Source organism: Trachypithecus francoisi, unplaced genomic scaffold, assembly GCF_009764315.1.
Source record: "Trachypithecus francoisi isolate TF-2019V2 unplaced genomic scaffold, Tfra_2.0 Lachesis_group11, whole genome shotgun sequence".
NCBI classification, from domain to species: Eukaryota; Metazoa; Chordata; class Mammalia; order Primates; family Cercopithecidae; genus Trachypithecus; species Trachypithecus francoisi.
The window spans coordinates 31,194,240-31,214,731 of NW_022681456.1; the positions used below are offsets into that span (position 1 = coordinate 31,194,240).

The 20,492-nt window shown below is 38.8% G+C and overlaps 1 protein-coding gene across 5 annotated transcripts in view; it reads left to right on the forward strand.

Annotated features, from left to right (window-relative positions):
• Positions 1 to 2,515: 2,515 nt before the first annotated feature.
• Positions 2,516 to 20,492, forward strand: part of WASHC3 (WASH complex subunit 3) — a 47,053-nt gene continuing 29,076 nt past the window's right edge. For 2 of the 5 annotated variants that reach the window (XM_033220883.1, XM_033220884.1), the window contains exons 1-4: positions 2,615 to 2,827; positions 3,379 to 3,477; positions 16,096 to 16,161; positions 17,980 to 18,087. In XM_033220883.1, the coding sequence (XP_033076774.1) occupies positions 2,777 to 2,827; positions 3,379 to 3,477; positions 16,096 to 16,161; positions 17,980 to 18,087 (324 nt within the window). In that variant the 5' untranslated portion in view covers positions 2,615 to 2,776. The other 3 variants (XM_033220881.1, XM_033220882.1, XR_004439648.1) reach the window with 2 other exon arrangements.

Sequence of the window (20,492 nt, forward strand, 5' to 3'; positions counted from 1 at the left end):
GTTATAACAGTGAGAGCTAAGGTTAAAGAAATGGCCAAGAGCCATAGAGAGGACCTGTGAGCATATTAAACTGAGGGAGATGGGGAATGAAATTATATCCTGGGTAATATAATCAGATTTGTCTTTTTAAAAATCACTGTGGCTACAATGTGTGGAATAGATTGGAGACACAAGATGGAGGCAGGAAGAAGCTATTGCAGTAACCCAGGCATAAAACTGTGTCGTACAGAACTTGAGATATGGCAGTAAGGCTGGAGAGTTACAGATTGATTCAAGAGCTACTTAGGAAATAGAAGAGGTAAGATTTGATGAATGACTAGATATAAAGGAGAATGGAGTAAAGAGTGACTGTTAGAGCTATGTAACCTTTCCAGGCTCAGCCACCTACCTTCAAGTCACATTCATTACCTTGTACCAAACAGAATGTCCCAAAATGCAATTCTGATCATGCCACCCCCTGCTTAAAAGCTCTTCAGTGGCTCCCATCATTTCTCTGCTCTGGATCTTTCCATGACTTCCCATCACACCCAAAGTGAAAGCCAAAGTCCTTATGATGTCCCATAAAGCTCTGCATGATCAGGTCTCCACATAACTTTTAGCCATTATGTCCTTCAGTTCCCCACCTTGCTCGCTCTGCTTCAGTTATACTGGCTTCCAATGTAAGATCTGGGTTAGATATATAAATGTGAGAAACTCTAGAGAATGGGGACATGCGAAGCAACCAGCAAAAGAAACTAAAAAGAAATGACCATAGTGATACAAAGAAAACCAGAGAAGATTTGCCTTCCTGAAAGAAAAATTAAGAAAGTTCAATCAGAAGGTGATCACTGTAAGGTTAAGCTGTGCAGTGTGCAACTTTAAGAAACAATACCCACACCCAAATAATTGCTACAGATGGCCTATGGATCACATTAGATAAACATGGACTATAGTATCAAATCTGGCATAAAAGGCCCTTAAATGAAATTTTTCTGGCTACGTCTCCTGAAGCAGAACAGGGTCTGGAGGCAGGGAACCTAAGACCGATTCACGCTGACTTCCTAGAGCGAAATCAAAAGGTAAACCCCAAATTTCCACATCTAAGTAACAAAAGGACCAGCGGCTACTCCCTTTGCAAATCCCCACCTTTTCTGACAGGCAGATGGAAACTGAAAGTACCTCACCCAATCAGACTGATTGCCGGCCAAATCTTCCTTTGCATAGAAGTGCAACTTAGTAACACCACTTTAGCCTCTGATTGGTTGCTTTCCACAACCAATCATACTGATTGTGGCCGCCACTTCATTTGCATGAGGAGCACACCAGTGGCCAATGGGAAATCTCTAGCGGGTATTTGGACCTAAGAAGATTCTGCATCTAGTACACTGTGGAGAGTACTTTGGTTTTTTTTTTTTTTTGAGACGGAGTCTCGCTCTGTCGCGGCCCAGGCTGGAGCGCAGTGGCCGGATCTCAGCTCACTGCAAGCTCCGCCTCCCGGGTTTACGCCATTCTCCTGCCTCAGCCTCCCGAGTAGCTGGGACTACAGGCGCCCGCCACCTCGCCCGGCTAGTTTTTTGTATTTTTTTTTTTTTTAGTAGAGACGGGGTTTCACCGTGTTAGCCAGGATGGTCTCGATCTCATGACCTCGTGATCCACCCGTCTCGGCCTCCCAAAGTGCTGGGATTACAGGCTTGAGCCACCGCGCCCGGCCAGTACTTTGGTTTTCAATAAATCTTTGCTTTTGTTGGTTCATTCTTTCCTTGCTTTGTGCATTTTGTCCAATTCTTTGTTCAAAACGTCAAGAACCTGGACACCCTCCACCGGTAGCACTCTTACCTCATTTCCTACTATTCTCCATTTATGGGATTATTTGCTTCAACCAAACCAACAGGGCCAGGTGCCAGTGGCTCACACCTATAATCCCAGTGCTTAGGGAGGCCAAGGCATGAGGATCATTTGAGCCAAGGGGTTTGAGACTACCGTGAGCTATGATCCTCGCTGCACACCAGACTGGGTTACACAGCGAGACCCCCATTTTAAAACAAAGCTGCCCACTTGGTCTTCATCTTTTCCATGCTCCCTGTAAATGGCAGTCACTTCCGTAGGTTTGTGCCTCACCTCTAGTAGTTAACATTTTATTTCATGTTTTAAAAACCTTTGGCAGGCCAGGCGGGTTGGCTCACGACTGTAATCCCAGCACTCTGGGAGGCTGAGGCAGGAGAATCGGTTGAGGTCAGGAGTTTGAGACCAGCCTGGGAACTGGTGTGTATATACACACACATCCTTTGGAAGTAGGTCTTATTTCTCATTCTTCAGAGCATAAACCTCCCCAGTGCAGCAATCAAATTCAATCTTTGTTTTCACAGTAAAAGCCTAGCAGAGTATATATGGCACTTAGGATTAAAAAAAAAAAAAAAAATTGTTGCTCAAGGAATGACGGAGCTGCTATATAACAGACAGGACTAAGTAGGGGTAACCTCAAAGGGACGCAACTTCTGGCTTTGTTTTGTTTTGTTTGCCTCCTTTCTAAGATTTTTACTGCTATAACTGCATCCTTGCACCATCCCGAAATTGACGTCACAATCTGAACTAAAACTACCAATCCCAGAATGCCGAGCGAGGAGGCGGGCTCTCCGGAAGTCGCCGAGTGATTAGTGAGCGGAGGCATTTTCTTCCGGCGGGAAGAGCCCCGGGGGCGGGGACTTAGGGGGAAAGTTGAGACGCGATTACCGGGTTGGGCGGGCCCCATCTGGGAGGGGTTTGTGGGTGAACTCGGGGTCTCCCGCCCGCAGAGGAGATGGATGAGGACGGGCTTCCTCTCATGGGGTCAGGCATAGACCTGACCAAGGTTTGTAAAAGACGATACTAAACTCCTCCTCCGGGAGGAGGATGGGGAAGACTCAGCTTCCCGGGGAGACTACACCTTCCGGGTCCCCACTCTGTCACGGCCCCGGGCCCTTCTGCCGGCCTCAGGAGGGAGAAATCCGCAGTCCACCTTCAAATGGGGTCCCTCCTGAACTGATTAAGGAGATGGTGTGCATCTCCCAACTTTCCCTTCCCATCTCTCGTGTCTCTGTGCCGCCGGCGACAGACGCCGGTTGTGATAGCTAGCCCTACCTCTTTTTCAGCCCCCAAGTTTTTGTGTGTGTTTATGTGTGTTGCTTCTGCCTGCCAAAATTCGTACCAGTGAGTCTAGAGCCTGTTCTCAAACTTTTATGCACCTCTGTCGTCTTCGGACACCCCACCCACAGTTTAGGAAAACAAGTTAATGACTATTTCCAGTCCTTCAAGAAATTCATATCACACAGCAAAGTGCCTCGTGATTATTTCCAAATATGAAAAGGTTTGCACTGTGTACGTTCCTCCTGTATGAACCATGTTTGTTTTTACGTAACACAGGTGCCAGCTATTCAACAGAAAAGAACGGTGGCTTTTCTAAACCAATTTGTGGTGCACACTGTACAGTTCCTCAACCGCTTTTCTACAGTTTGTGAGGAGGTAGGTCCTGTGATACTGGTTTATAGAGTCGCCTAGAAATCACCTTGCACTGCTGAGATTGACAAATGGAGTAAAACAAGAATTACAGTCTTTATTCATGTATCATGACCTCTCGTCACCCAATTGTGTTAACACACCTTAAGTTCTCTTTTACTCTGTTACAATCAATCTTGCCACCCTCCTCTACTGAATTAGTGTTCTGGAGGTCCTTGTGAGATAGTTCAGTCAGGCTTATTGCGATTAAAGAGAACAATAGGAAATCTAAAATTTCCTTTTTTTTTTTTTTTTTTTTAGACAGAGTCTAACTCTATCACCCAAGCTAGAGTGCAGTGGCGCGATCTCGGCTCACTGCAACCTCCACCTCCCGGGTTCAAGCGATTCTCCTGCCTCAGCCTCCTGAGTAGCTGGAATTACAGGCATGCGCCACCATGCCTGGCTAATTTTTTGTATTTAGTAGAAACGCGGTTTTACCATGTTGGTCAGGCTGGTCTCGAACTCCTGACCTCAGGCGATCTACCAACCTCGGCCTCCCAAAGTGCTGGGATTACAGGCCCGAGGCACCGTGCCCGACTTCTAAAATTAGTTGAAAATAGTTTTTATTTTGCTATTTGTTATTCGTTCTCGTACCCCAAAATAGTTTTTATTTTGCTATTTGTTATTCGTTCTCGTACCCCAAAACCACATTGTTTATATTAAATTTATTTTACATTCTGAATCTAAAAGATGGCTAGAGGAGATAGGCTGGAAACATAACTTTGGCATCAAATATGATTATAGAAATAAAAATATTTTCTGCAAATGACTTGTAAGGATTAATTATCCAACTAGGGACTAAGTGCCAGAGCTGGCACAGTAGTGTGCACCTGTAATCCCAGCTACTCGGGAGGCAGAGACAGGAGGATCACTTGCGCCCAGGAGTTTGAGACGAGCCTGGACAACATAGAGAAACTCAGTGTTTTGTTTTTGTTTTAAAAAAGAGGATAGGTACTAGATCCAGGATCCAGGGACTCCCTGTCTTTTAAAAAGCCAAAAAAGAGGATGGGGAGGACAATGGGAACCATGGGTTGAAATTGCCTTTAAGGAAAGAAAAGTAAATTATGGGGCTTAGATAATTCACAAGTAAGTCGAACATTCTGCCTTATGTAAGGTATAGCCTTAGCAATTAGAGTTTGTAGAGGATTTTTGCTTCTATGTTCATTGGGGATATTAACCTTTGGTTTTCTTTTCTTGTAGTGTATTTGTTTGGCTTTGGAATCAGGATAATGCTGGCCTCCTAAATTGAGTTTGAAAATTTTCCCTCCTCTTCAGTATTTTGGAAGAATTTGAGAAGGATTTGTATTAGTTCTTCTTTAAATGTTTGGTAGAATTCAATAGTGAAGCCATCACGTCCCGGGGGTTTTGTTTAGTGGGAGACTTAACTACTGATTTGATCTCTTATTATTGGTCTGTTCAGATTAACTATTTCTTTATGATTTGGTCTTAATAGGTTGTATGTGACTAGGAACTTATCCATTCTAGGTTATCCAATCTGTTGGCATATAATTGGTCATAGCAGTCTCTTATGAGCCTTCATATTTCTTTTAATTGTAAAGTCATGTTTATTTAAGTATGAGCTTATATTCACTAAAATTTACCGTTAAGTATGAGATTTGACAAATGCATAATCATAACATAATCAAGATGTAGAATAGTTGTAGAACAAGGTGTAGAATCACTCCAAAAATTCCCTCATGTTCCTTTGCAGTCACCCCTTTTTTATCCCTAGGAATCTGTTATTCTGTTTTCTGTCAAAAGGGTCAAATTTAATCACTACAGTGATCTCTAGTACTGTGGAAAAATTCCTGAGCACACAAAACACACAAACCAAATTTTTTTAAAAATGAGATACTTACAAAATTTCTTTAGCATACCAACCAAATGAAGGTAGCTTCATATTTTACTACAGATGCTCAGATATCTTAGGCAGAATTAAGTCCACCATTGCTGTATATATGCCTCAACAGTAATATTTAAGAGTAGACTGTAAAAATAAACTTAAAATCTTTAGAATCGTTGAAACAATGGGATTATTAAATGACCTTTGTAAGTTAAAGCAGAGTTTATAAAATTGTCTTACATAGTTGTAAAATAGCTAGTCTAGTTGGATAGAATTAATGTGTCCTAAAACTGACCTGCTTGAAGAACTACTCTAGGTCATGTCTTTGTAGGTAGAGTATGCTCTTTTGTGTTAACAGTGTCTCAAGTTTCAGACTGGGGCTGATTGATAGAAAAACTAGTTAAAAAAAAAAAGAAAAGAAAAAAGAAAAACTATTTTAAGTAATGGAATTGAATTTTATGGAAATTCTCTATGGCACCAACTCAACCACAGGACAGAAACAAAAAATTCTCATCTAAACATTCCTATACAAAATTGGATGCTGTAGCCAGCGAGTGATAACAGGCTTTAATCCAAAAAAAAAAAAATTGGGACCATCTCAGAATTCACCCCAGCTACCACCATGAAAGAGACAAAGAAAGCAAAAACTTCTGTTCTGAATATATCAGTGGTCCCATATTCAAATACTTCTTATCTACTTGAAAAGCTTTGATGGACTGGGCACAGTGGCCCACACCTGTAATCCCAGCACTTTGTGCGCAGGTGGGCAGATCACCTGAGGCTGAGTTCGAGACCAGCCTGGCCAACATGGTGGAACCCCATCTCCACTGAAAATACAAAAATTAACCGAGTGTAGTGGTACACGCCTGTATTCCCAGCTATTTGGGAGGCTGAGGCAGGAGAATCACTTGAACCTGGGAGCTGGAGGTTGCAGTGAGCCAAGATCGCACCATTGCACTCCAGCCTGGGTGACAGAGCAATACTCCATCTCAAAAAAACAAAACAAAAAAAAGAAAAGCTTCACTGATTCTTTCAAACACACACCAGACCTTAAGTTCATCAGCATTTTAACGTCCCTGAGCTGAGTTGCGCTCTGTGGCTGTAAAAGGCAATTCTTTGTATTTCTGTGATATCAGTTAAAATATCTCCTCTTTCATTTCTGATACCATTTGAATCTTCTCCTTTTCTTAATCTAGCTAAAAGTTTGTGGATTTGTTTATCTTTTCAAAAATCTAGCTTTTAGTTTCATTGATGTTTTCTATTGTTTTTCTAGTCTCTCATTTTTTTCTGTTCTGATCATTATTATTTTTTTCCTTCTACTAACTTTGGGTTTTATTTGTTCTTCTATTCCTTGAGTGTTTATTTTGGATCTTTCATCTTTTTTGTTATATGTCTTTATTGCTGAAACTTCCTTTCCTCTTAAAACTGCTTTTACCACCTTCCATAAGTATTGATGTGTTGTATGTCCATTTTCATTTGTCTCAAAATATTTTTTAATTTCCCTTTTAATTTATTTGACCTATTGGTTGTTTAGGAGCATGCTATTTAGTTTCTAGATATTTATGATTTTTTTTCAAGATTCCTTCTATTATTGATTTCTAGTTTCAAACCAGTATGGTCAGAAAAGATACTTGATATGATTTCAGTCTTCTTAAATGTATTAAAACTTGTTTTGTGGCATATCATATAACTTGGAGAATGTTCTGTGTGCCCTTGAGAAGACTGTGTATTCTGTTGCTGTTTTATTGAATTCTCTACATATGTCTGTTAGGGCCAGTGTTTCATTATTGATTTTCTGCCTGGATGATCTGTCTATGGTTGAAAGTAGGTTATTGATATCCCCCATTATTATTGTATTATAGTCTATCTCTTCAGATCTATTAATATTGTTAATATATTTAGGTGCTCCCATGTTGGATGCATATATGTTTACAATTGTTACATCTTCTTGATGAATTGTTCCCTGTACCATTATATAATGACCTTCTTTGACTCATTTTACAGCCTTTGACTTATAGTCTGTTTTATCTGAAAAGAGCAACTCCTGCTCTTTTTTGGTTTCTATTTACTTGAAATATTCTCTTCCATTCTTCTCTCTCTTTCTTTCTTTCCTTTCCTTCTCTCTCTTTCTTTCTTTCCTTCCCTCCCTCCCTGCCTCCCTCCCTTCCCTTCTCTTTTCCCTTCCCTTTCCCCTTCCCTTTCCTTCCCTTCCCTTTTTCAGGGTCTCCTTCTACATCCCATGCTGGAGTACAGTAGCGTGAACATGGCTCATTGTAGCCTCAACCTCCCAGGCTCCAGCTATCCTCCTATCTCAGCCTCCCATGTAGCTGTGACCACAGGCACACACCACCATGCCTAGCTAATTTTTTAATTGTTTGTAGAGACAGGGTCTCACCATGTTGCCCAGGCTGGTCTCAAACTCCTGAGTTCAGGGGATCCTCCTGCCTTGGCATCCCAGGATTACAAATGTGAGCCACTGTGCCCAGCTCTTTTCCATTCTTTCACTTCAATCTATGTGCGTCCATTTTTTAAAGGTGAAGTGAGTCTCTTGTACACAGCATGTAGTTGAGTCTTATTTTTGTATCTTATTCAGTCAACCTGTGTCTTTTGATCAGAGAATGTAGTCCATTTACATTCAAGGTAATTATTGATAGGTAAGGACTTACTGCTGCAATTTTGTTCATTGTTTTCTGGTTGCTTTATAGATCTTTTGTTCCTTTCTTCCATTCTTGCTGTCATCCTTAGTGATTAAATGATTGTCTCTAGTGATATACTGTGATTCCTTACTTTTTATCTTTTGTGTATTTACTATTAGGTTTTTGTTTTGTTGTTCACATGAGGCTCACATAAAACATGTTGTAACAGGCTATTTTAAACTGATAACATAACTGATAACATAAAAAACTTCTGCACTTTTACTCCACCTCTCCACATTTTGTTTTTGATTTTGCTGTGTGCATCTTTTTACACTGCATATCCCTTAAGTTATTTTAGCTATTATTATTTGTAATAGTTTTATCTGTTAACTTTCATACTAAAGATACAAATGATTTAATCACCATGACAGTATTAGAATATTCTGAATTTGACTGTATACATTTTTTTCAGCTCTAAAATTGCTGTTTGATTTTTTTTTTTAATAATTCCAATCTTTCTGTTACATTTCTCATTTTGGTCACTTACTGTTTTCTTGATTTCATTGAATTGTTTCTCTGAATTTTCCTGAAGTCCGCTGAGCTTCCCTAAAACAATAATTTTGAATTCGTTATGAAGAAGGGTCAGTTACTGGTGATTTATTTTGTTTCTTTGGTAGTGACGTGTTTCCCTGATTATTCTTGGTCTTTGTGGCCATGCGTTGGTATGTATGTGTTTGAAGAAGTAAGGGCTTATTCCAGTCTTTGCAGACTGACTTTTTCTGGGAAAGCCCGTCACCAGTCAGCCCATCCAGAAGTTCTAGACAGGCCATCTGGTGTGGTGCATGGCAGGCTTGCTGCTGGAGTCCTTGGGTAGGCTGGCCTGGTGCCTGGGGTCATAGGGTTGTTCCTGGAGCCTGATCCACTGGGATGGACCTGCTGATTAGCTCTATAGAGGTGGGCCTGGATCCTTAGGGTTCCGACTTGAAACCTAAGTCTGCAGGGGCTGGTCTGGCACTGGGGTGAGCCTTGAGCCTGAGTCTGCAGTGTCTGGCCAGGTTCCAAGGTGGGCCTGGTGCTTGGGACCTCTGGGATGGACCTGGAGCCAGAGTATGTGGAGGTGGGCCTGGGTCCTGGTTGTACTGTGACTAGCCTGGAGCCTGAGTCTGCAGAAGTGGTCCTGAAGCCTCAGTCCATGGGGGCCAGTCTGGCAATGGAATCTACTGAGGTAGACCGAGACTCCAGGTCTGCTGGAACATACCTAGATCCTGACTCACCACAGGGATTTGCCTGGGGCCAGCGTGGTGCTGGGGCAAGTGTGCAGCCTGGGGTCACAGGGGCCAGACTGGAGCCTGGGATTATAGGTGCTGGCCTGGTGATTTGGGCTACATGAGGCTGGCCGGGGTCCTAGGGCAATAGTGGCTAGCCTGGAACTTGAGTCCACAGGAATGGTCCTGGAGCCTGTGTCTATGGGTGCCAGCCCAACAGAAGGGCCTACTGGGATGGGCCTAAACCCTACTTCTACTGGGTGTGGGCTGCAGGAGCCAGACTGGGGCCACAGGAGCTGACCTGGCATTGGTCAGGCCTGGAACCTGTATCTGCAGGAGCTGGCCTGGTGCTGGGGTGGGCCTGAACCTTGGGCCCATGGAGGCCAGCCCTGTACTGGGAGTGGTCTAGAACCTAGGGCCACTGGGGCTGGCCTGCCCTTGGGGCAGACCTGGAGACAATCTACGCAGTCTTGCCTGGTGCTGGGGCTGTTCTGAGTCTTGAGCTGGTCTGGAGCCTGGGGTCCCAGTGGGACAAGCCTAGAACTCAGGACTGGGTGATCCAGCCTAGTACCAGGAGGGGCCTAAAGGCTTGCCTGCAGGTGTCAGCCTGGAGTCTGGGCTGAGGGGGCTTGCTCAGCACTGAGTTCTGCTGGGGTGGGCCTGGTGTTGTGGTCCAAGGCAAAGTCCTGTGCTCACTGCCTCTCCTTTGCCCACCTGGAGGGTATCTCTCTCCATGCTGTGCTGCCTGGAGTTGGGGGAAGGGTGACATGAGTTCTGTAAAACTGTCTTTCTTACCTTCAATGTGTTTTTTCTTACTTTTGTGCTACACCGAGTGCTATAATTTCTCACCTGATTTCCTTAGCTCTTGAGAAGGTATTTTCATGCATGAATAGTTTTTCAAATGGATGTTTCTGTGGGAGGATCAGTGCTGGAAAGTCCTGTTCCCCCATCTTGCTATTGTCCCACCTTTTTCTCCTTTATGTATGATAATCTAGGGTTGACTGTAACTGATTTTCTACAATATATATTTTAGCAATTTGGATATTCATGTCAGCTGGAGACTGCTCAATGAGATGACAACTAATATTTATTCTGTACTTACTCTGTGCTGGGCATCATACTAAGTGCTTTATGTGTATTTAATTATCGCAGTCAGCCCTTTGAGAGAGGCTTAGTTATCCCACTCATACAGATACAGAAACTAAGATGTAGAGGAGTTTAAATCATTTGCTTAGTCATTCATTCATTCAACATATTTTTGCATGCCCCCAGTAGTTGTAGCTGCATTAGCTGCACATACACAGAAAGTAGCAGAACTGGATTCCCACTGATTTTTTAACTGGAAAAGTCAATATCTCATTACTCTCTTACATTGCACTGACTTACCTGATTAAGAAGCATGCTTATGTCAGTTTCAAGTGAGTGTGCAGTACAAGTACCTTCTTATAGCTATATTAAAATCTATTTTTAGATTCATATTCACTTCTTTGCTATGCTATGTCTATTTGATGTAATATATTTTTATGTCAATTCCAAGAATATATGTATTCAAATGTAAGGTGCCATTTTCTCCCAAGTTAAAGTCACTTTGGTGTTTTGAAATGTTTTTGTTAATAGTACCTAATAGGCCTCTAGTCCTTATTTATTTAAAGCCTTAAACAAGAACCAACTGACTGTTTCTCTCAACAAAGGAGGAACCTCAACTGTTCATTTTTGAACTGAGAGTGAACTGGGAGGAAAAAGAAAACTTTTCCCCCCCCCCCCCCCCCGACAGGATCTGGTTTGAACCAAACCCAAACTTAAACAACTTCAGTCATAGATAAACCCTCAAGCCAGAATTAAGTTTGAAACAAATTGCTAGGCTTCTTTCTTCATCAGTGGCACTGTTTTTAGAGTTCTTCACTAAAGAGAAGAGTATAAAACTACATTCTGTGAAGAACTCAACTTTGCAAAAACTTTCTGCATATTAGGCTACTTTTGTAACTCTTCCAGTGATTGGCACCAGAGTAGAAGAGAGATTAGATGACAGAGAAAGTAGTAGAATCAGATCCACATTACAGAGGTACTTAGGGTCATCTCCTCTTCCATCACAAATCCCCAGTGAGCATTTTTATTCTTGCTTTAGTCAGCAAAATCTTATGGTCATCCATTGGGACTGCAAATTTTGAGGGATTGGCGGGAAGCAACATAAGATCTATGCATATTGCAGGTAAAATCTGAGCATTTAACCTTACAGTGAGTTTTAAAGTAGAGGTACTTTGTAAACAGGAGTGTCAAATGTGAACTTTGGGTTTTTTTTGTTTTTTTTTTTATAATTTTTTTTTCTTTTCCCCCAAGACGGGGTCTTGCTCTATCACCCAAGCTGGAGTGCAGTGGCGTGATCACAGCTCAGGGCAACCTCAACTTCCTGGGCTCAAGTGATCCTCCCACCTCAGCCTCCCTAGAAGCTTGGACTATAGGCATGTGTCACCACACCAGCCTAATTGTGTGTGTGTGTGGTGTGTGTGTGTGTGTTAGAGATGGCATCTCAATACATTATCTAGGCTGGTCTCCAACTCTTGGGCTTAAGTGATCCCTCGGCCTCGGCCTCCCAAGTGCTGGAATTATAGGCATGAGCCACTGTACCTGCCCAGAATGTTATTTTAATTCAAACTTTTGTTGTTGTTTTTTTGTAAGACAGGGTCTCACTTTGTCACCCAGGCTGGAGTGTAGTGGAGTGACCTTAGCTCACTGCAGCCTAGACCTCCTGCCTCAGTGCCCCAAGTAGCTGGAACTACAGGTGCATGCCACCACACCTGGCAAATTTTTTGTATTTGTAGAGACAGGGTTTCCATATGTTGCCCAGGCTGGTCTTGAACTCCTGAGCTCAAGCCATCTGCCTGCCTCAGCCTCCCAAAGTTCTAGGATTATAAGCGTCCTCAGCCAAACTCAGACTTACTACATGCCTAAGATATTGGATTTTTAAATAACGTTTTAATATTCTGAAATTTTTCTTTTTTCTAAAATCTTTAGGTACAAGCAAAAGTGCTGAGAATTGTCACATAACCTAAAAGTTTCTTTAGTGCTTATCTTCTACATTCATTTTTTTAGCCTGCCATTGGACTTAACTTTTAATCAGATAATGTTTTGCTTAAATCCTTATTTGCTCTTACATCTTTAACAACTGCTGGGCTTAAGTATCAGACACAACCTAATAAAACTATTGATTGCTTCCTTTTCTGGCTTCTGGGACACATACAACACAGTGGGGTATACCAAGAGATCCATTATCTTAAAATACTGTTTCTCTATTTTAGAGAAATGGATATATAAGCAAGATATTTTACAACCATGAAAAACCAGTGTTTTGTTTCCGTATTCAACTAGTAACTCCATATTTCCTTATTTTGTCCTTTTTTAAACTTCATAAAATGTACTGCCTTGGAAATAGATGGATAGTAAATCAAGCTTTCAGCTTATCTGACAAATATCAGGGACTTTATAAATTCCCCTGTTACCCAAACCATAGCATTTCAAGTTTGTTTTCAGTCTTCATAAAGACGATGGTTAAATGGATGATAAAGACTGTTACCTTCCCATTTCCTCTTGCTAAAACTTTCAGAGGTGAGAACAGCTACTGTCACCAATTATGTTATTTACGTTATATCCATAGTCATCCATAATTTAGAGCAGTGGCTCTCAACCAGGGTACATATGGCTATGTCTAGAGGTGTTTTTGATTGTAATAACTGGGAAGTGCTACTGACATTTAGGGGATAGAGACCAGAGATTCTGCTACCCATCTTGTAGTGTGCAGGACAGTCCCCTGCAACAAAGAATATTTCACCCACAAATGTCAATATAGCCAGCATTGAAAAACCTGTTTTATAGTGGTCTGGGAATTGTATGAGGAAAATACCACAAGCATAAACACCTTAGAAATGAACTTCAGCAACCCATAAATGAACCCAGGTATACCTTTTCACTTGACAATGGCTCTTTAAAAAGTATACATTCAGATATGTTATAGCAATAATTACATTGGAACATACAAAACCATTTATTAGACTCAATTATCTTTGAAAAGGAGTTCTTAGTCATGCCATGGATGCTTTGACATTCTAGTGAAACCAAATTAATGTTTTCAGGTGGATAAAATAAAATGCATAGGATTACAAAAGAAACCAGTTATATATTTAAGAAAATTTAAAACTATGTTATACTAGTAGGTTCTTTATTAAAGCATTAAATTATATTATCCTTTCGTATGTCTAATAACCATGATTTTGAAGTGTAAAGAAATCCACAGCAATTGTGATGTGATTTAAAAAAAAAACCTATGATTTCTATTGGTGACAGTCATAGATCCTAAAACCACTGTGATTTTTTTTCTTTTTCTTTTTTTTTTTTTTTTGAGACGGAGTCTCACTCATCGCCCAAGCTGGAGTGCAGTGGCGGGATCTCAGCTCACTGCAACCTCCGCTTTCCAGGTTCAAGCGATTCTCCTGCCTCAGCCTCCTCAGTAGCTGGGACTGCAGATGCACACCACCACACCTGGCTAATTTTTTTGTATTTTTAGTAGAGATGGGGGTTTCACCCTGTTGGTCAGGCTGGTCTCGAACTCCTGACCTCAGGTCATACACCTGCCTCGGCCTCCCAAAGTGCTGGCATGAGTCATTGTGCCCGACCTATGGTGATTTTTTTTTTTACTGTGTTTTTAAACAATGCCAAATTTAAGCTAGAAGTAGATAAAAATAAAGGTAGAAATTTTTTCTCTCATCCTAGTTCATGTACTGTAGTTCAGAACCACTTTGTAAGTGATCATCTTAGAATCAGAAGAGCAAAAGGCTTTTCCTCTTGGCACAGAATCATCTTAGTGAGAAACGAATTGATCATTTGTTAGCTTTGGATAACAAAAATTCTATGCAATACCCAATAATTTACCATTATGTTTTAACAATGTAAAATTCTCTCAAAAAATCTGATGAAGTGTATTGCCTCTGGAGTTGGAGGGTTTGAGTTCGGGATATTTAACTTCTATAAGACTCAATTTTCTCATCTTTAAAATTGGCATAATAGTTCCTACTTCATAGATTTGGTGTAAGATTTCAATTGATATGTTGCATATACAATGTGCCATATGTGGCAAGGTAAAGACTCAAATATTTACAATATTGATGATTATTGCTTAAAAGTAAATACTTCTATAGGTATAGTAAAACAGAAAAATTTTTAATTCAATTTTTTGTTTCCTTTTTTGTTTCCTTCAGTCAAACCAATACGTCCATTTTTTAAAAAGTTGGAAATTATCATTCACTTTACATATTAATTTGCTGTAGAATTTCTTCTCTAGTGAATTGAGACACTGATAAGATTTACCAAAATTAAATTTCCATGATTTTAAGGAATACACTTATAATTTGGAGAGGGATTCATCCATAATACATGTTATAAACCTGTATTGGTGTTTACCTAAAAGCCTTGTGTGAATGAATTCTAGAAGTCAAGGGTGAACTTAGCTTTGATACCGTGAAAACTAGATCCTAATACTTTATTTGAGGATTATATCTTTGGGGATATCAAGATGTTAACCTAAAAATAAGTAATCTGTAAAGAAGCTTTGTGGCCACTTTCAGTTTTTTGTCCCCTCTAATTGTGGGCAAAGTGACCATGTCACAGGATGATAAAGTTCTGCTTAAAAGTCAGGATCTTAATAATAGCCCAGAATACAGTCAGGATGCTGTGTATCTGCCAACTTGTAAACTGGCTAACTGCTCTTGGATTATGTGACTGAATGTAATGTTTAAGATTAGGAGGTTTTAAGTAAATGTTCTTACAGGTCATATTTTATGATGTTACCTTTCTTTGTGTAGGTGTATATTTACAAGGTATATTGATAATTTATATAGAGTAACAAGCATGAAAAGCTCTTCAATCTGGTTTACCTTGCATTTTGATGGTAGATTTTGTTTTAATACTCTAGTTTTTTCTCTTCTCTTTCCAAAATGAATTACTCATCTTCCAATTCCATCCCCCTTTATTTTTCAAACTATGGATGTTTAAATCTGGGACAAATTGTATATGCTTATGCATTTAAGTAATTTATAAAGGCAGACCTTGTTGCAGGATGTCTTTGAATAATTTTTATTCTTTTATTTTCTATGAAAAAATTTCTTCATTCATCAACACATAATTATTAAGCTCCTATTAAGTGTCAGGGTACTATTCTATAGGGCACTACAGGTACAGTAGTAAACAAAAGGCTCTGTCCTGGTTTGTTTATATTTCTGGTCTCAACAATTGTTTACTGCTCTGATAATGAGTTAGCAGAAAATGTCACTTTGTTATAAGTGAATATAATTTTATAAAATAACTGAGAAGCGACTGGGTGTGGTGGCTCACACCTGAATCCCAGCACTTTGGGAGGCCAAGGCGGGCAGATCACGAGGTCAAGAGATCGAGACCATCCTGACCAATATGGTGAAACAACATCTCTACTAAAAATAAAAAATTAGCTGGGCGTGGTGGCGCGTGCCTGTAGTCCCGGCTACTTGGGAGGCTGAGGCAGGAGAATCGCTTGAACCCAGGAGGCAGAGGTTGCAGGGAGCTGAGATCGCACCACTGCACTCCAGCCTGGTGACAGAGCAAGACTCCGTCCCAAAAAAAAACCAAAAACTGAGAAGCATTCTAATACAGGTAATAGAAGAGTTCTTATTCCCACTCATGTAAATAAGACAGTACTATATTAGAGTATGACAAATATTTAATGATTTTTAATATTTTCAAATCTGCCCTTAGTTGTTGTTAACAGTTTATTTTAATTAAAATCTTTATTTTTATGTCTCTAATTTTTCTTTTCCAGAAACTGGCAGACCTTTCGCTTCGTATCCAACAAATTGAAACAACTCTCAATATTTTAGATGCAAAGGTTAGTATTTCTGAATAATTTGTAGTATAAACTTTGCTGTACATATACCAGCTTTCTTAATCATACTTAACTTTCATTGCATTTGGGTGTGATTCCATTTAACTTCTATATCTATGAAGTGATACTGGTTGTGTTTTTAATTTTACTGCAGTTGCAAAGAAAATGGTGTTCATTATGAACCATTAATTCAAATGTACACATGGTTTGAGATTTCTTTCATTGTGCTAGGCAAATGCATAATGCGAGTAACATGTTAACAAGTTGAGCTGTTATCAAGCACACTTCATTTGATAGAAAATTCCAAATTTATTTTACTAGTTATTATTTGATAATACAATAATAGTTATATAAATCTTTAGATGTCTCAGAGCAAATTTTAGAGACACTATCATCTGTTTCTATTTGCGAATACCTTAAATGCTAATGAAGAATACAGTTTTGATGTCAGAAATTGCAAATGATAACTAAGAAAAACAGAAGACTGTTTTAGATTGAAAGCTTAAAGATTTTGATAACAGTGATGTGTTTAGTTTGGTTTCATTTTTAATATTTTTTACATGTGTTTTTTCTGTTTATAAAGTTATGGAGACACTAGTGTATTTTCATTACTAACTTTTCTGAAATTAATATTTTCTTTGTCCATTTACCAAAAAAAACCTAAGAAATATTCAGTGAATATTTATGAGGAAGAAAAAAATGATACCCCTTTTTAATATGACCAGAATGTCTAGTTTGTACTTACTACGTGTCTTTATGGATTTCAGCAACTGTGTTTCTCTTAGAACATTTCTCTTGTTTGGAAACCCGGCCTTGAACATGTTCAAGATATTCCTCTAGCAGCCATATCCACTTGAAACTATTTGGGCCGTAGCCACTGTGCTAACTATGGTTATCAGTCAACAGTTCTCAATGAGTATTGCTGCTTGAGATCTTATTACCATTGGGTTTTTTTTATTATTATTCTTTATTATGAATATGTGTCTTATTTTAGTGTTCAAGGAATTCTTAGGGAGTTAGAGTCCAAGGTCACACATTAAGTTACCATATGGACAAGTTAACCTTAGTTATTTCCATGGCCATAGAGTCATCCCCAAAATTAGCCAAACGTCTGACAAATGTGTGTCATTGATATCAGGATGAACTCAGAAAAGAAGGTTTTTATGGGTCTTGCAGATCTAACCTGAAATGCTAAACCATTTCAGGTTGAAATACCAACAATATGCCCATTTTTTTTTGCATACAAGAAACATATTTTAATAACGTTCAGTGGTGAATGTTCAAAGAAAGAAAAAAGAATGAGCTGTGTCATACATTAAAGTGTAAAGACAAGAGCGTTGGCATATCCTAGATAATTGAAACTCAAAATTTGCACAAAGCCCTTTTATTTCAAAGTATTATTAATAGAAATATTTTTACAACAGCTTTTCTAGGTACATTATCTCTATAGGTGAGATAATTGAGACATAGGGAGATTTGCACAAGATCACACAGCTTGTGAGTGGTAGAGCTAAAAGTGAAACCTAGACAGTCTGACTTCAAAGACCAGCTCTCAGTTGTTACACTAGGATTGCCTGTATTTTGAAAATAATGGTTATATAAACTAAATTAGATTTTTGAGAAGTTCTTCAAAATAATTTGTGACTGTCTTTCACTTTTAGTTTATGACATGGAAAATTAAAGACAAGATATTATGAACCTATTTGTATAGCCTTAAAACTTAAGACAGCTATTAAAAATATACAAACCTAGAAACTTATAGTGTTTATGCAGGTACTATCTTCATATTTCAATACCAATTTTCTTTTCATCTTTTTTCAGTTGTCATCTATCCCAGGCCTAGATGATGTCACAGTTGAAGTATCTCCTTTAAATGTCACCAGTGTCACAAATGGAGCACATCCTGAAGCCACTTCAGAGCAACCACAGGTAAGTGAGTTCTAAGAAATGAGCAGATGTTTTTGGTTGAAACTGATAGTGTTAAGCAGCAGGTTGGAAGGAAGAAAAATAAAAATGTAAAACTTCTAATAGTAAAATTTTAAAACCTTAACATAGAAAATGAAGTTTGGGAAAAACAAATTAGCTGTGTTATTTTGAAGGGCTTCCTTAAGTTAATACTTTCTTTGCCTATAAAAAAGAAAATCAGTCTATATAGGACTAGGAAAAATCTTCAAATAATTATTTTCTTCAAAATAATTAGAAATTTTTCTAAGTTCTTATAAGAAATGTACTTTTAAAATGTTTTATTGTAAAATTTTTAAACATAAACAAAAATAGACCTGAATTCACCAGTTATGATTTGTCACAATTGCTTTATCTATTTTCTTGGTCACGTGCTGAAATTAATCCCAGACATCTTATCATCTCACCCCTGCATAAATTTTTGAGCATCTCTGAAAAGTTTTGACATGTTCTTTTGTAACATTTTTCTTATATAAATGCCTTTATCATATACAATGTAATTAACAATAATTGGCCAGGTGCAGTCTTTCATGCCTGTAATCCTAGCACTTTGGGAGGCTGAGGCAGGTGGATTGCTTGAGCTCAGGAGTTTGAGATCAGCCTGGGCAACATGGTAAAACTCTGTCTCCACTAAAAATACAAAAATTAGCCAGGTGTGGTGGCACGCACCTGTGGTCTCAGCTACTCAGGAGGCTGAGGTGAGGGGATCACTTGAGCTCACGAGGCAGAGGTTGCAGTGAACTGAGATTGCACTACTGCACTCCAGCCTAGGTGACAGCGCAAGACCCTGCCTCAAAAATAAAAAAAAATAAAAATAAATGAACATTCGCTAGTATTGTCTAACCCCTTGTTACTCAAGTACACCCCATGGACCAACCCACATGGGCATCACCTGGCAGCTTGTTAGAATGAAGCATCTCAGGCTCCACCCCAAAACTGCTGAGAATCTACATTTTAACAAGACCCCTAGGTGATCTGTAGGCTCTTAAAATTTGAGAGCTACTGATCTTAGAAATACCAGTTGTCTAAAAACTGTGTTTCTGAAGTTGATTCGTTTGAATCAGCATTCTAATAAAAGCTATACTTTACATTTGGCTCTTAGATCTTAACATTTACTTATGCTTCTGTATGAATTTCAATTTTCTATTACTTTTTATTTCAAAAAATAAAAATTATTTGTTTTTTGAGAACAATCTCTAGTGTATCTCAGCGAGGTATTAAAATCTAAAACAAAATAATTATCAAAGTGGTGGCCTACCAAAGTAATAATAAGCAAATAAAACAAATAGACTTATAATGGAATTCTGCCTTTGTACCTGGAGGCACTTTTCACAGGATATTTTTTAGATCACGATGATGTTGACAATGATGATAACAGCTAACACTTCAAGAGTGCTTTCTGTGTACCAAGGCATGCACGTTTCTAAGTGCCTTTCATAAACTAATTTAATCTTTACAACAGCCCTATAATATAAGCACCATATTATCAATCTTACTTTATAGATGGGTCAAATGAGGTATATAGAGGTTAAGTAACTTGCTGAAGGTCGAAAAGTAATGTAAGAGTTAGAATTTTAACCCAGACAGTCTGGTGCCAAGAGCCCTAGCACTTACCTGCTACACTACACTATACTACACTACACTACTCTGTTTTCAGTACCTGTGTTCAATTTATTAAACATATTGAGGATGTGTGGTATGAGGCCCTGTAGGAAAAGCCATATATTTAGAATATAGTATATATTTGGGTAATAAATTAGATGATCATTTACTTAATTAGATATTATAAAATTTAACATCCATTTATTTAATATGGCAAATTTCATTATCCTGGCCACTCAAATATATAAAATGCAAGAGGATATCCAGATGTTATAGAGGAGTTTAACTTTATATTCTCTCAATTAAATATGACTATCCTCTTTCTAAAACAAAGCATCTATAAAAAATATCAAGAAAATATTTCCACTCTATCCAGTAGTTATTGTGTGGTGGATAGAGCAGTCATATATTTCTATAATATTTTTAAGTATACCTGTCTAACTTTGATTATTAATTTTTCCAGGTGCTATTATGAATGCCACCTATAATATGCCCTTTAAAATTTTTATGCAGTTGTGTTGGTCCTCACATATTTAATGTCCCAAAAAATTGATTACCAGTAATCACAGCTGAATTTCTTAATTTGCTTTGCAAATTCAGAATAACCTGGTATATCTCTGGCAGTTTTATTTTAAAATGTTTATGTATTTATTTAGAGGGTTTATGAAGTTCTTTTGGCTTCCAAAGTTTGAAATACTGTGATAAAGTTGTGTGTTGATTAGCTTAATAAAATAACTGCTCAGCATGTTCTTAATATTCACATCAACTTC